Here is a 16,361-nt window from a genome sequence, read left to right as displayed (position 1 = left end):
TAATGTCCATGTCTGATGTTATCTAATAATACACATATCTTCTCTATAATGTCCATGTCTGATGTTATCTAATAATACACATATCTTCCCTATAATGTCCATGTCTGATGTTATCTAATAATACACATATCTTCTCTATAATGTACATGTCTGATGTTATCTAATAATCCACATATCTTCCCTATAATGTCCATGTCTGATGTTATCTAATAATACACATATCTTCCCTATAATGTACATGTCTGATGTTATCTAATAATCCACATATCTTCCCTATAATGTCCATGTCTGATGTTATCTAATAATCTACATATCTTCCCTATAATGTCCATGTCTGATGTTATCTAATAATCCACATATCTTCCCTATAATGTCCATGTCTGATGTTATCTAATAATCCACATATCTTCCCTATAATGTCCATGTCTGATGTTATCTAATAATCTACATATCTTCCCTATAATGTCCACGTCTGATGTTATCTAATAATCCACATATCTTCCCTATAATGTCCATGTCTGATGTTATCTAATAATCCACATATCTTCCCTATAATGTCCATGTCTGATGTTATCTAATAATCCACATATCTTCCCTATAATGTCCATGTCTGATGTTATCTAATAATCCACATATCTTCCCCATAATGTCCATGTCTGATGTTATCTAATAATCCACATATCTTCCCTATAATGTCCATGTCTGATGTTATCTAATAATACACATATCTTCCCTATAATGTCCACGTCTGATGTTATCTAATAATCCACATATCTTCCCTATAATGTCCATGTCTGATGTTATCTAATAATCCACATATCTTCCCTATAATGTCCACGTCTGATGTTATCTAATAATCCACATATCTTCCCTATAATGTCCATGTCTGATGTTATCTAATAATCCACATATCTTCCCTATAATGTCCATGTCTGATGTTATCTAATAATCCACATATCTTCCCTATAATGTCCATGTCTGATGTTATCTAATAATACACATATCTTCCCTATAATGTCCATGTCTGATGTTATCTAATAATCCACATATCTTCCCTATAATGTCCATGTCTGATGTTATCTAATAATCCACATATCTTCTCTATAATGTCCATGTCTGATGTTATCTAATAATACACATATCTTCCCTATAATGTCCATGTCTGATGTTATCTAATAATACACATATCTTCCCTATAATGTCCATGTCTGATGTTATCTAATAATCCACATATCTTCCCTATAATGTCCATGTCTGATGTTATCTAATAATACACATATCTTCCCTATAATGTACATGTCTGATGTTATCTAATAATCCACATATCTTCCCTATAATGTCCATGTCTGATGTTATCTAATAATCCACATATCTTCCCTATAATGTACACGTCTGATGTTATCTAATAATACACATATCTTCTCTATAATGTCCATGTCTGATGTTATCTAATAATACACATATCTTCCCTATAATGTCCATGTCTGATGTTATCTAATAATCCACATATCTTCTTTATAATGTCCATGTCTGATGTTATCTAATAATACACATATCTTCCCTATAATGTCCATGTCTGATGTTATCTAATAATCCACATATCTTCCCTATAATGTCCATGTCTGATGTTATCTAATAATCCACATATCTTCCCTATAATGTCCATGTCTGATGTTATCTAATAATCCACATATCTTCCCTATAATGTCCATGTCTGATGTTATCTAATAATCCACATATCTTCTCTATAATGTCCATGTCTGATGTTATCTAATAATCCACATATCTTCCCTATAATGTCCATGTCTGATGTTATCTAATAATCCACATATCTTCCCTATAATGTCCACGTCTGATGTTATCTAATAATCCACATATCTTCCCTATAATGTCCACGTCTGATGTTATCTAATAATCCACATATCTTCCCTATAATGTCCACGTCTGATGTTATCTAATAATACACATATCTTCCCTATAATGTACATGTCTGATGTTATCTAATAATCCACATATCTTCCCTATAATGTACATGTCTGATGTTATCTAATAATCCACATATCTTCCCTATAATGTACATGTCTGATGTTATCTAATAATCCCCATATCTTCCCTATAATGTCCATGTCTGATGTTATCTAATAATACACATATCTTCCCTATAATGTACATGTCTGATGTTATCTAATAATCCACATATCTTCCCTATAATGTCCATGTCTGATGTTATCTAATAATACACATATCTTCCCTATAATGTACATGTCTGATGTTATCTAATAATCCACATATCTTCCCTATAATGTCCATGTCTGATGTTATCTAATAATACACATATCTTCTCTATAATGTCCACGTCTGATGTTATCTAATAATACACATATCTTCTCTATAATGTCCATGTCTGATGTTATCTAATAATCCACATATCTTCCCTATAATGTCCATGTCTGATGTTATCTAATAATACACATATCTTCCCTATAATGTCCATGTCTGATGTTATCTAATAATACACATATCTTCTCTATAATGTCCATGTCTGATGTTATCTAATAATACACATATCTTCCCTATAATGTCCATGTCTGATGTTATCTAATAATCCACATATCTTCCCTATAATGTCCATGTCTGATGTTATCTAATAATACACATATCTTCCCCATAATGTCCATGTCTGATGTTATCTAATAATCCACATATCTTCCCTATAATGTCCATGTCTGATGTTATCTAATAATCCACATATCTTCCCTATAATGTCCATGTCTGATGTTATCTAATAATCCACATATCTTCCCTATAATGTCCACGTCTGATGTTATCTAATAATCCACATATCTTCCCTATAATGTCCACGTCTGATATCTAATAATCCACATATCTTCCCTATAATGTCCATGTCTGATGTTATCTAATAATCCACATATCTTCCCTATAATGTCCATGTCTGATGTTATCTAATAATACACATATCTTCCCTATAATGTACACGTCTGATGTTATCTAATAATCCACATATCTTCCCTATAATGTACATGTCTGATGTTATCTAATAATCCACATATCTTCTCTATAATGTACATGTCTGATGTTATCTAATAATACACATATCTTCTCTATAATGTCCATGTCTGATATCTAATAATCCACATATCTTCTCTATAATGTACATGTCTGATGTTATCTAATAATACACATATCTTCTCTATAATGTCCACGTCTGATGTTATCTAATAATACACATATCTTCCCTATAATGTCCATGTCTGATGTTATCTAATAATACACATATCTTCCCTATAATGTCCATGTCTGATGTTATCTAATAATACACATATCTTCCCTATAATGTCCATGTCTGATGTTATCTAATAATACACATATCTTCTCTATAATGTCCATGTCTGATGTTATCTAATAATACACATATCTTCTCTATAATGTCCATGTCTGATGTTATCTAATAATCCACATATCTTCCCTATAATGTCCATGTCTGATGTTATCTAATAATACACATATCTTCTCTATAATGTCCATGTCTGATGTTATCTAATAATACACATATCTTCTCTATAATGTCCATGTCTGATGTTATCTAATAATCCACATATCTTCCCTATAATGTCCATGTCTGATGTTATCTAATAATACACATATCTTCCCTATAATGTCCATGTCTGATGTTATCTAATAATCCACATATCTTCCCTATAATGTCCATGTCTGATGTTATCTAATAATACACATATCTTCCCTATAATGTCCATGTCTGATGTTATCTAATAATACACATATCTTCCCTATAATGTCCATGTCTGATGTTATCTAATAATCCACATATCTTCTCTATAATGTCCACGTCTGATGTTATCTAATAATCCACATATCTTCCCTATAATGTCCATGTCTGATGTTATCTAATAATCCACATATCTTCCCTATAATGTCCATGTCTGATGTTATCTAATAATACACATATCTTCTCTATAATGTACATGTCTGATGTTATCTAATAATACACATATCTTCCCTATAATGTCCATGTCTGATGTTATCTAATAATCCACATATCTTCTCTATAATGTCCATGTCTGATGTTATCTAATAATCCACATATCTTCCCTATAATGTCCATGTCTGATGTTATCTAATAATACACATATCTTCCCTATAATGTCCATGTCTGATGTTATCTAATAATACACATATCTTCCCTATAATGTACATGTCTGATGTTATCTAATAATCCACATATCTTCTCTATAATGTCCATGTCTGATGTTATCTAATAATCCACATATCTTCCTTATAATGTCCATGTCTGATGTTATCTAATAATCCACATATCTTCCCTATAATGTCCATGTCTGATGTTATCGAATAATACACATATCTTCCCTATAATGTACATGTCTGATGTTATCTAATAATCCACATATCTTCCCTATAATGTCCACGTCTGATGTTATCTAATAATCCACATATCTTCCCTATAATGTCCATGTCTGATGTTATCTAATAATACACATATCTTCCCTATAATGTCCATGTCTGATGTTATCTAATAATCCACATATCTTCCCTATAATGTCCATGTCTGATGTTATCTAATAATCCACATATCTTCCCTATAATGTCCATGTCTGATGTTATCTAATAATACACATATCTTCCCTATAATGTCCATGTCTGATGTTATCTAATAATACACATATCTTCCCTATAATGTACATGTCTGATGTTATCTAATAATCCACATATCTTCCCTATAATGTCCATGTCTGATGTTATCTAATAATACACATATCTTCTCTATAATGTCCACGTCTGATGTTATCTAATAATCCACATATATTCCCTATAATGTCCATGTCTGATGTTATCTAATAATCCACATATCTTCCCTATAATGTCCACGTCTGATGTTATCTAATAATCCACATATCTTCCCTATAATGTCCACGTCTGATGTTATCTAATAATCCACATATCTTCCCTATAATGTCCATGTCTGATGTTATCTAATAATACACATATCTTCTCTATAATGTACATGTCTGATGTTATCTAATAATCCACATATCTTCCCTATAATGTCCATGTCTGATGTTATCTAATAATCCACATATCTTCCCTATAATGTACACGTCTGATGTTATCTAATAATCCACATATCTTCCCTATAATGTCCATGTCTGATGTTATCTAATAATACACATATCTTCCCTATAATGTCCATGTCTGATATCTAATAATCCACATATCTTCTCTATAATGTACATGTCTGATGTTATCTAATAATCCACATATCTTCCCTATAATGTCCATGTCTGATGTTATCTAATAATCCACATATCTTCCCTATAATGTCCATTTCTGATGTTATCTAATAATACACATATCTTCCCCATAATGTACATGTCTGATGTTATCTAATAATCCACATATCTTCCCTATAATGTCCATGTCTGATGTTATCTAATAATACACATATCTTCTCTATAATGTCCATGTCTGATGTTATCTAATAATCCACATATCTTCCCTATAATGTACATGTCTGATGTTATCTAATAATACACATATCTTCCCTATAATGTCCACGTCTGATGTTATCTAATAATCCACATATCTTCCCTATAATGTCCATGTCTGATGTTATCTAATAATCCACATATCTTCCCTATAATGTCCATGTCTGATGTTATCTAATAATCCACATATCTTCCCTATAATGTCCATGTCTGATGTTATCTAATAATCCACATATCTTCTCTATAATGTCCATTTCTGATGTTATCTAATAATCCACATATCTTCCCTATAATGTCCATGTCTGATGTTATCTAATAATCCACATATCTTCCCTATAATGTCCATGTCTGATGTTATATGTGGATTTATTAGATAACATCAGAAATGGACATTATAGGGAAGATATGTGGATTATTAGATAACATCAGACATGGACATTATAGGGAAGATATGTGGATTATTAGATAACATCAGAAATGGACATTATAGAGAAGATATGTGGATTATTAGATAACATCAGACATGGACATTATAGGGAAGATATGTGGATTATTAGATAACATCAGACATGGACATTATAGGGAAGATATGTGGATTATTAGATAACATCAGACATGGACATTATAGGGAAGATATGTGTATTATTAGATAACATCAGACATGGACATTATAGGGAAGATATGTGGATTATTAGATAACATCAGACATGGACATTATAGGGAAGATATGTGGATTATTAGATAACATCAGACGTGGACATTATAGGGAAGATATGTGGATTTATTGGATTAGTAGCATCTCCCACATGGTCTCAACGATAGAACGGACTTAATTCTTCATTATTACATTAGTTGGATCATGTGGGTAAAGGTTCTTCATCCTCTATGACGTATATTATAATATTCATTGGCGGATAACCTTAGCTTACGTCTCGGTACTAGTTATGCAGCATTGTATCTATATTGTATTTGTATACATGTTTGTATATATGTTTGTTTTTAATGCACATTGGGTAATAAAGTTGTCTGTTCTAGGTGATCGGTTCCGGAGCGCCTGGACTGTCTCAGTATAAAAGTATGTGCTAAAGTGTCCACATGTATGCCGTGACTAAAGGCCTTGTGGCCTGAAATGCGTTGACGTTTGAGGACTTCTAGCTATGCAGTCCTGCAGTATTGTCCTTGTGTTACATTGTTTGCCTGCCATGGGATTTTACCTGGATCTAAATAAAGGATACTTTTATTGATAGTTTGGCCGAGCACGTGTGGGATCAGATGAGCTGATACAAATTCTCTTTCAACCTCTAATTTACAAATCTGTTTATCTTTCTGGGTTTAATGCTAGGCCTCACCACGATCGGTTATGTCTGGCAATAGACACAGGTCTTGAGTGCTCGTCATAGAAGGGGATTGGGACGAGGGCGTACAGGTACATCCCCGGTCCCCAACAGGTTAAATGCAGCCAAGTGTTGCAGACTAGATGAGAGTTCAGACGTGGTGGACGATCCAGGTAATACACTGGAGAATCAATCGGGGTCAGGATCACAGGAACACTACAATGTTCCCACAGGAAGTGAGGAGTGTTCTCATATAGGTGGTGCCTGGCAGGGATTGGAGGAGGACAGGAATCGGGAGCACACATTGGAGGAGGCTTGTGCACGGCCTCTATGAGACACACTAGAAACTGTTGCAGCATGCGACTGTGCAGGAGAGAGGGAGGCGAGGAGCCAACAGCGAGGAGGAGCTGCATAGTACTGGTGAGCAGCGGGACACGCAGGCCAACTCCATCATGGGCGTTAGTATCCTCCCCCATACGCCCTCTCTTCTCGGACCTGATACACTGGTAGAATTTGCTCAGGAGACTTGGAGCTGCTTGGATATTGACCTCCGGTTCCCAGGACCATAGTTTGTCCTCTAGGAAGTCCTTCCTGCCACCAACTCCCTAAAGTCCAGACTCTTCACCTGCAGGATCAGGTGGAGTTGAGGAAGAAGACTTGGAGTAAGAATTGAGAACCAGTGGTTTTAGGAGAGACACATGAATGGAGCTGGGAATCTGGAGACAAAATGGCCGCCAGAGTTTGTAAGAGACTGGGATGATTCGTTCAGAATCTCGAATGACCCAAAATAGTAACAAAATGGCTAAAGCCGTGTGACCAGGAGAGACCTGAGGAGGCGCTCTTCACTGGTGTCCGCATTGTTCTTCATACAGGACACTGCTAGAGAGAGAATTGGTCTACTGCCAGGAAATCCTTAAAGGGGTACTCTGGTAAATCCTTAAAGGGGTACTCCGGTAAATCCTTAAAGGGTACTCCGGTAAATCCTTAAAGGGGTACCCCGGTAAATCCTTAAAGGGGTAGTACGGTAAATCCTTAAAGGGGTAGTCCGGTAAATCCTTAAAGGGGTAGTCCGGTAAATCCTTAAAGGGGTAGTCCGGTAAATCCTTAAAGGGGTACTCCGGTAAATCCTTAAAGGGGTACTCCGGTAAATCCTTAAAGGGATACTCTGGTAAATCCTTAAAGGGGTACTCTGGTAAATCCTTAAAGGGGTACTCTGGTAAATCCTTAAAGGGGTACTCTGGTAAATCCTTAAAGGGGTACTCTGGTAAATCCTTAAAGGGGTACTCCGGTAGAAAAAATGTTTTTTCAAATCAGCTGGTGCCAGAAAGTTAAACAGATTTGTTAATTACTTCTATTCAAAATCTTAATCCTTCCAGTACTTATCAGCTGCTGTATGCTACAGAAGAAGTTGTGTAGTTATTTCCAGTCTGACCACAGTGCTCTCTGCTGACACCTCTGTCCGTATCAGGAACTGTCCGCAGCAGGAGAGGATTGCTATGGGGATTTGCTCCTACTCTGGACAGTTCCTGTGATGGGGGGGGGAGGTCTGTGATGTGGGGGTGGGGGAGGTCTGTGATGTGGGGGTGGGGGAGGTCTGTGATGTGGGGGTGGGGGAGGTCTGTGATGTGGGGGTGGGGGAGGTCTGTGATGTGGGGGTGGGGGAGGTCTGTGATGTGGGGGTGGGGGAGGTCTGTGATGTGGGGGGAGGGGAGGTCTGTGATGTGGGGGGGGGGTCTGTGATGTGGGGGGGGGGGGGTCTGTGATGTGGGGGGGGGGGTCTGTGATGTGGGGGGGGTCTGTGATGTGGGGGGGGGGGAGGTCTGTGATGTGGGGGGGGGGGTAGGTCTGTGATGTGGGGGGGGGAGGTCTGTGATGGGGGGAGGTCTGTGATGGGGGGGGTGTGACATATATGGGGGTGTATGATATATATGTGTAGGTGTATGATACATATCATACACCTCCCCATATATATCATACACCTCCCCATATAGATCATACACCTCCCCATATAGATCATACACCTCCCCATATAGATCATACACCTCCCCATATAGATCATACACCTCCCCATATAGATCATACACCTCCATATAGATCATACACCTCCCCATATAGATCATACACCTCCCCATATAGATCATACACCTCCCCATATAGATCATACACCTCCCCATATAGATCATACACCTCCCCATATAGATCATACACCCCCATATAGATCATACCCCTCCATATAGATCATACCCCTCCATATAGATCATACACCTCCATATAGATCATACACCTCCCCATATATATCATACACCTCCCCATATATATCATACACCTCCATATATATCATACACCTCCATATATATCATACACCTGTATGATATATATGGAGGTGTATGATATATATGGGGAGGTGTATGATATATATGAGGTTGTATGATATATATGAGGTGTATGATATATATGGAGGTGTATGATATATATGGAGGTGTATGATATATATGGAGGTGTATGATATATATGGGGAGGGGGTATGATATATATATGGAGGTGTATGATATATATGGAGGTTGTATGATATATATGGAGGTGTATGATATATGGGGAGGGGTATGATATATATGGAGGTGTATGATATATATGGAGGTGTATGATATATATGGAGGTGTATGATATATATGGGGAGGGGTATGATATATATGGGGAGGGGTATGATATATAGGGAGGTGTATGATATATATGGGGAGGGGTATGATATATAGGGAGGTGTATGATATATGGGGAGGGGTATGATATATGGGGAGGTGTATGATATATAGGGAGGGGTATGATATATATGGAGGTTGTATGATATATGGGGAGGGGTATGATATATGGGGAGGGGTATGATATATGGGGAGGTGTATGATATATAGGGAGGGGTATGATATATAGGGAGGGGTATGATATATATGGAGGTTGTATGATATATGGGGAGGGGTATGATATATGGGGAGGGGTATGATATATGGGGAGGTGTATGATATATGGGGAGGTGTATGATATTTATTGGGGGGGTTATGACCTATATGGGGGGGTGTATGATATATATGGGGAGGTGTATGATATATATGGGGGGTGTATGATATTTATTGGGGGGGGGTATGACCTATATGGGGGGGGGTGTATGATATACATAGGGGGGATGTGAGGGAGCGGCAGGCTCGAGCACACAGAAGTCTTACCTGCACCCTGCGGCTCCTTCTCCTGACCTCGGGCGGTCGCTGACTGTCTATTTCTGGACATCACACTGAAGAGCTGAGGATAAAAATAGAGGCTGCACAGAATTTATACACAGAGCAGGGAGCAGCGCCCCTAGTGGTCGAGCAGCAGGTCATATAAGGGCAGAGACTGCCGCACTGTGGCCCCAAACTAACCACATTTTTTTCTACCCCTCTGCACCATCACATGACCGGTATCTCATATATATATATCCTCCCTGCACCATCACATGACCGGTATCTCATATATATATATCCTCCCTGCACCATCACATGACCGGTATCTCATATATATATATATCCTCCCTGCACCATCACATGACCGGTATCTCATATATATATATATCCTCCCTGCACCATCACATGACCGGTATCTCATATATATCCTCCCTGCACCATCACATGACCGGTATCTCATATATATATATATCCTCCCTGCACCATCACATGACCGGTATCTCATATATATATATCCTCCCTGCACCATCACATGACCGGTATCTCATATATATATCCTCCCTGCACCATCACATGACCGGTATCTCATATATATATATCCTCCCTGCACCATCACATGACCGGTATCTCATATATATATATCCTCCCTGCACCATCACATGACCGGTATCTCATATATATCCTCCCTGCACCATCACATGACCGGTATCTCATATATATATATCCTCCCTGCACCATCACATGACCGGTATCTCTCATATATATATATCCTCCCTGCACCATCACATGACCGGTATCTCATATATATATCCTCCCTGCACCATCACATGACCGGTATCTCTCATATATATATATCCTCCCTGCACCATCACATGACCGGTATCTCATATATATATCCTCCCTGCACCATCACATGACCGGTATCTCATATATATATATCCTCCCTGCACCATCACATGACCGGTATCTCTCATATATATATATCCTCCCTGCACCATCACATGACCGGTATCTCATATATATATATATCCTCCTTGCACCATCACATGACCGGTATCTCATATATATATATATCCTCCCTGCACCATCACATGACCGGTATCTCATATATATATATCCTCCCTGCACCATCACATGACCGGTATCTCATATATATATCCTCCCTGCACCATCACATGACCGGTATCTCATATATATATCCTCCCTGCACCATCACATGACCGGTATCTCATATATATATATATCCTCCCTGCACCATCACATGACCGGTATCTCTCATATATATATATCCTCCCTGCACCATCACATGACCGGTATCTCTCATATATATATATCCTCCCTGCACCATCACATGACCGGTATCTCATATATATATCCTCCCTGCACCATCACATGATCGGTATCTCATATATATCCTCCCTGCACCATCACATGACCGGTATCTCATATAAATATCCTCCCTGCACCATCACATGACCGGTATCTCATATATATATCCTCCCTGCACCATCACATGACCGGTATCTCATATATATATCCTCCCTGCACCATCACATGACCGGTATCTCATATATATATATCCTCCCTGCACCATCACATGACCGGTATCTCATATATATATATCCTCCCTGCACCATCACATGACCGGTATCTCATATATATATCCTCCCTGCACCATCACATGACCGGTATCTCATATATATATCCTCCCTGCACCATCACATGACCGGTATCTCATATATATATCCTCCCTGCACCATCACATGACCGGTATCTCATATATATATCCTCCCTGCACCATCACATGACCGGTATCTCATATATATATCCTCCCTGCACCATCACATGACCGGTATCTCATATATATATCCTCCCTGCACCATCACATGACCGGTATCTCATATATATATATCCTCCCTGCACCATCACATGACCGGTATCTCATATATATATCCTCCCTGCACCATCACATGACCGGTATCTCATATATATGTCCTCCCTGCACCATCACATGACCGGTATCTCATATATATGTCCTCCCTGCACCATCACATGACCGGTATCTCATATATATATCCTCCCTGCACCATCACATGACCGGTATCTCATATATATATCCTCCCTGCACCATCACATGACCGGTATCTCATATATATATATCCTCCCTGCACCATCACATGACCGGTATCTCATATATATATATCCTCCCTGCACCATCACATGACCGGTATCTCATATATATATATATCCTCCCTGCACCATCACATGACCGGTATCTCATATATATATATGTCCTCCCTGCACCATCACATGACCGGTATCTCATATATATATATATCCTCCCTGCACCATCACATGACCGGTATCTCATATAAATATCCTCCCTGCACCATCACATGACCGGTATCTCATATATATCCTCCCTGCACCATCACATGACCGGTATCTCATATAAATATCCTCCCTGCACCATCACATGACCGGTATCTCATATATATATCCTCCCTGCACCATCACATGACCGGTATCTCATATATATATCCTCCCTGCACCATCACATGACCGGTATCTCATATATATATATCCTCCCTGCATCATCACATGACCGGTATCTCATATATATATATATATCCTCCTTGCACCATCACATGACCGGTATCTCATATATATCCTCATTGTATTTTCACACAGAATGGGCCCTGAGAGAATCTTACCGAACCAAAGTGAAGACCTGGGGGAGCCCCAGGAGCCCCCCATAGAGTGGAGTGGGGGGGAGGAGGAAGAGGATGAGGATGTGCAGAGTGGATACCAGTACCAACCGCTGAACCAGGAGCCTGAAGATGGGGCCCTGACCGAGAGCGACCTCCAAGAGAGACTACAGGTGATAGAGAGCTCTACTGCATCATCCATCCCTTGACTCCACCCACCTGACCAATCACCTCATAACCTCCTCTAGACTCTTCCCACAAGCTCCTCTAGACTCCTCCTATCAGGCAGGTCATCCCACAAGCTCCTCTACACTCCTCCTACCAGGCAGGTCATCCCACAAGCTCCTCTACACTCCTCCTACCAGGCAGGTCATCCCACTAACTCCTCTAGACTCCTCCTACCAGGCAGGTCATTCTACAATCTCTAGACTCCTCCTACCAGGCTGGTCATCCCACAAGCTTCTCTAGACTCCTCCTACCAGGCAGGTCACCCCACGTGCTCCCATAGACTCCTCCTTCCAGTCATATCATCACACAAGCTCCTTTAGACTCCTCATACCAGACAGGTCATCCACCAAACTCCTCTAGACTCCTCCTACCAGGCAGGTCATCCCACAGGTAATAAAATCAATGAACTTGGGTCAATAATGGCATCTGAGAATGTAGATTTAGTGGCTGTTACTGAGACATGGTTTAATGAAAGGAATGACTGGGACATATCCATACCAGGATACTCTTTATACAGAAGAGACAGAGAAGGCAAGAAAGGAGGAGGAGGGGCCCTATATGTGAAAGATAGCATAAAATCTAACCTAATACAAGTTAGTGAGGCAACCACAGAGTCAGTTTGGGTTACGTTGCAGTTTGGTAATCATGCAGTAACTCGTGTAGGTGTGATATATAGACCACCTGGCCAAGTTAAAGAATTAGATGATCTACTACCCTGTTTCCCCGAAAATAAACCCTACACCGAAAGTAAGCCCTAGCAGGATTATCAGGGTGGGCTGCAATATAAGCCCTACCCCGAAAATAAGACCTAGGCCAGGGGTAATCAACTGGCAGACCGCGGTCCATATCCGGACCGCGGCTGCCAGTAATGCCCGTAGACCACTATCCACCCCTCCCCCCCCTTCGCTGGTCCCGCAGCAAGTTACCGTAATTGAGCCGGGGGGGATGGATTGTGTACCCTAGTTTATTATGGCAGAGGGGTGGGGGGCACTGTAGGAGTGTGGAGGACGATGGGGGAAGGGGAGGATGGGGGGCTGTAGGAGTGTGGAGGATGGAGGGCTGTAGGAGTATGGAGGATGGGGGGCTGTAGCATTGTGGAAGATGGTGGGGGGGTGCGGCATCCTCCACACTGCTACAGCCCCCCATGTTGTTCATGGTACATACCGTAAATAAATAAGCTCTACCCTATATAAGACCCGGTCTTATTTTCGGAGAAACACTGTAGTTAAGGAAATAGCTAAAATGACAATGAAAGGAGAAGTTATCATTATGGGAGACTTCAATCTTCCGGATATAAACTGGAAACCAAAATAGCAAGTTCTGCCAGGAGTCCAGATATTCTAAATTCCCTACTGGGATTATCTCTACAACAAGTGGTTGAGGAGCCAACCAAGAGGGAGGCCATTTTGGATTTGGTGTTCACAAATGGGGATTTGGTATATGATGTTATTGTTGGCGAAAGCTTGTGATCTAGTGATCACCAATCAGTGTGGTTTAATATAAGAACAGTGAAGGAGTCACACCACACAAAAACAAAAGTTTTAGATTTTAGAAAAACAGACTTTTCAGAAATGAGATTAGTCATAATTGAGTCCCTATCAGACTGGAACAAATTACATGGAGTTCAGGAGAAATGGGACTACTTAAAAGATGCTGTCAGGATCCGGATGGGTATTCTGTGAGGATACTGGTGGTGGATCTTCTGTGTCAGTGGGGTGATGACGTGGGCCATACCAGGGGAACGGAGTCTAAGTTGTTACTGGTTTTCACCAGAGCCCGCCGCAAAGCGGGATGGACTTGCAGCGGCAGGTAACCCTCAGGTCGTTCCACCCGATAGCGACTCAACCCCAACTGACGGCTGAGACAGGCGCGGTACAAGGGATTAGGCAAGAGCAAGGTCAGACGTAGCAGAAGGTCAGGGCAGGCAGCAAGGATCGTAGTCAGGGGCAACGGCAGAGGGTCTGGAACACTGGCTTGGAACATACAAGGAACGCTTTCACTGGCACAAGGGCAACAAGATCCGGCAATGCTTGGAAGGGGAAGTGGGTTTTTACCGTGTTTCTCCGAAAATAAGACCGGGTTTTATATTCATTTTAGTCACAAAAAACACACTAGGGCTTATTTTCAGGGTAGGGCTTATTTATTTACGGTATGTACCTTGAACAACATGGGGGGCTGTAGCAGTGTGGAGGATGCCACCCCCCCCCCCATTTTCCACACTGCTACAGCCCCCCCATCCTCCACACTCCTGCAGCCCCCCATCCTCCACACTCCTACAGCCCTCCACACTCCTACAGCCCCCCCATCCTCCCCTTCCCCCATCGTCCTCCACACTCCTACAGTGCACCCCCCCCCCCCCCTGCCATAGTAAACTAGGGTACACATTCCATTCCCCCGGCTCAATTACGGTAACTTGCCGCGGGACCGCCAGGAGGGGGGGGGGGAGGGGGGGGGGGGGGGGGGGGGGGGGGGGGGGGTGGGGGGAGGGGGGGTGGATAGTGGTCTAAGGGCATTACTGGCAGCCGCGGTCCGGAACTGGACCGCGGTCTGCCAGTTGATTACCCCTGGCTTTGGTCTTATTTTCGGGGTAGAGCTTATATTGCAGCCCACCCTGATAATCCTGCTAGGGCTTACTTTCGGGGTAGGGTTTATTTTCGGGGAAACGGGGTATAATGAGGGCACAGGTGTGAGTACTGATTGGGCCTGGCGCACTGGCCCTTTAAATCTCAGAGAGCCGGTGCGCGCGCGCCCAAGGGAGCGGGGCCGCACGCGCCAGGACTGAGCCGACGGAGGACGGGACAGGTGAGGGGATTGGGATGCGAGCGGTGAGACTAATGCAGCGCTCCCGGTCAGCGGGTCTGACCGGGGCGCTGCATGGAGGTGAACGCCGCGAGCGCTCCGGGGAGGAGCAGGGACCCAGAGCGCTCGGCGTAACAGTAACCTGTGAATGAGCTCCTTGTCGAGGATATTATCCTCGGGTTCCCAAGACCTTTCTTCGGGGCCACAATTCTCCCAATCTACGAGAATTTTTTTTTTACCTCTGACCACTTTAGAAGCGAGGATTTTCTTTACAGCGAAGACATCGGAGGAGCCAGAGACAGGAGCTGGAGCGACAACCTTGGGGGAGAAACGGTAAAGAATGAGAGGTTTGAGAAGTGAAACATGAAAGGAGTTAGGAATACGTAGAGAAGGGGGAAGAAGAAGTTTGTAGGAGACAGGATTGATTTAACTCTTGATTTTAAATGGTCCAAGGTAACGTGGTCCCATCTTGTAGCTGGGAACGCGGAAGCGAATATACTTGGCAGAGAGCCACACTTTGTCCCCAGGAGCGAAAACAGG

The 16,361-nt window shown here is 41.3% G+C and overlaps 1 protein-coding gene across 1 annotated transcript in view; it reads left to right on the top strand.

The window, feature by feature from the left end:
* MEA1 (male-enhanced antigen 1) overlaps positions 1 to 16,361 on the top strand; it is a 58,803-nt gene that overhangs the window by 27,221 nt on the left and 15,221 nt on the right. The window contains exon 2 of the mRNA XM_056553884.1: positions 12,778 to 12,967. Coding sequence (XP_056409859.1) covers positions 12,779 to 12,967 — 189 coding nt within the window. The 5' untranslated portion in view covers position 12,778. The remainder of the gene's footprint in view (positions 1 to 12,777; positions 12,968 to 16,361) is intronic.

This window comes from Hyla sarda, unplaced genomic scaffold, assembly GCF_029499605.1.
Source record: "Hyla sarda isolate aHylSar1 unplaced genomic scaffold, aHylSar1.hap1 scaffold_426, whole genome shotgun sequence".
In the NCBI taxonomy this organism is placed as follows: domain Eukaryota; kingdom Metazoa; phylum Chordata; class Amphibia; order Anura; family Hylidae; genus Hyla; species Hyla sarda.
The sequence above is the reverse complement of the archived record's forward strand: the minus strand, read 5'-3'. Positions and strand labels throughout refer to the sequence as shown.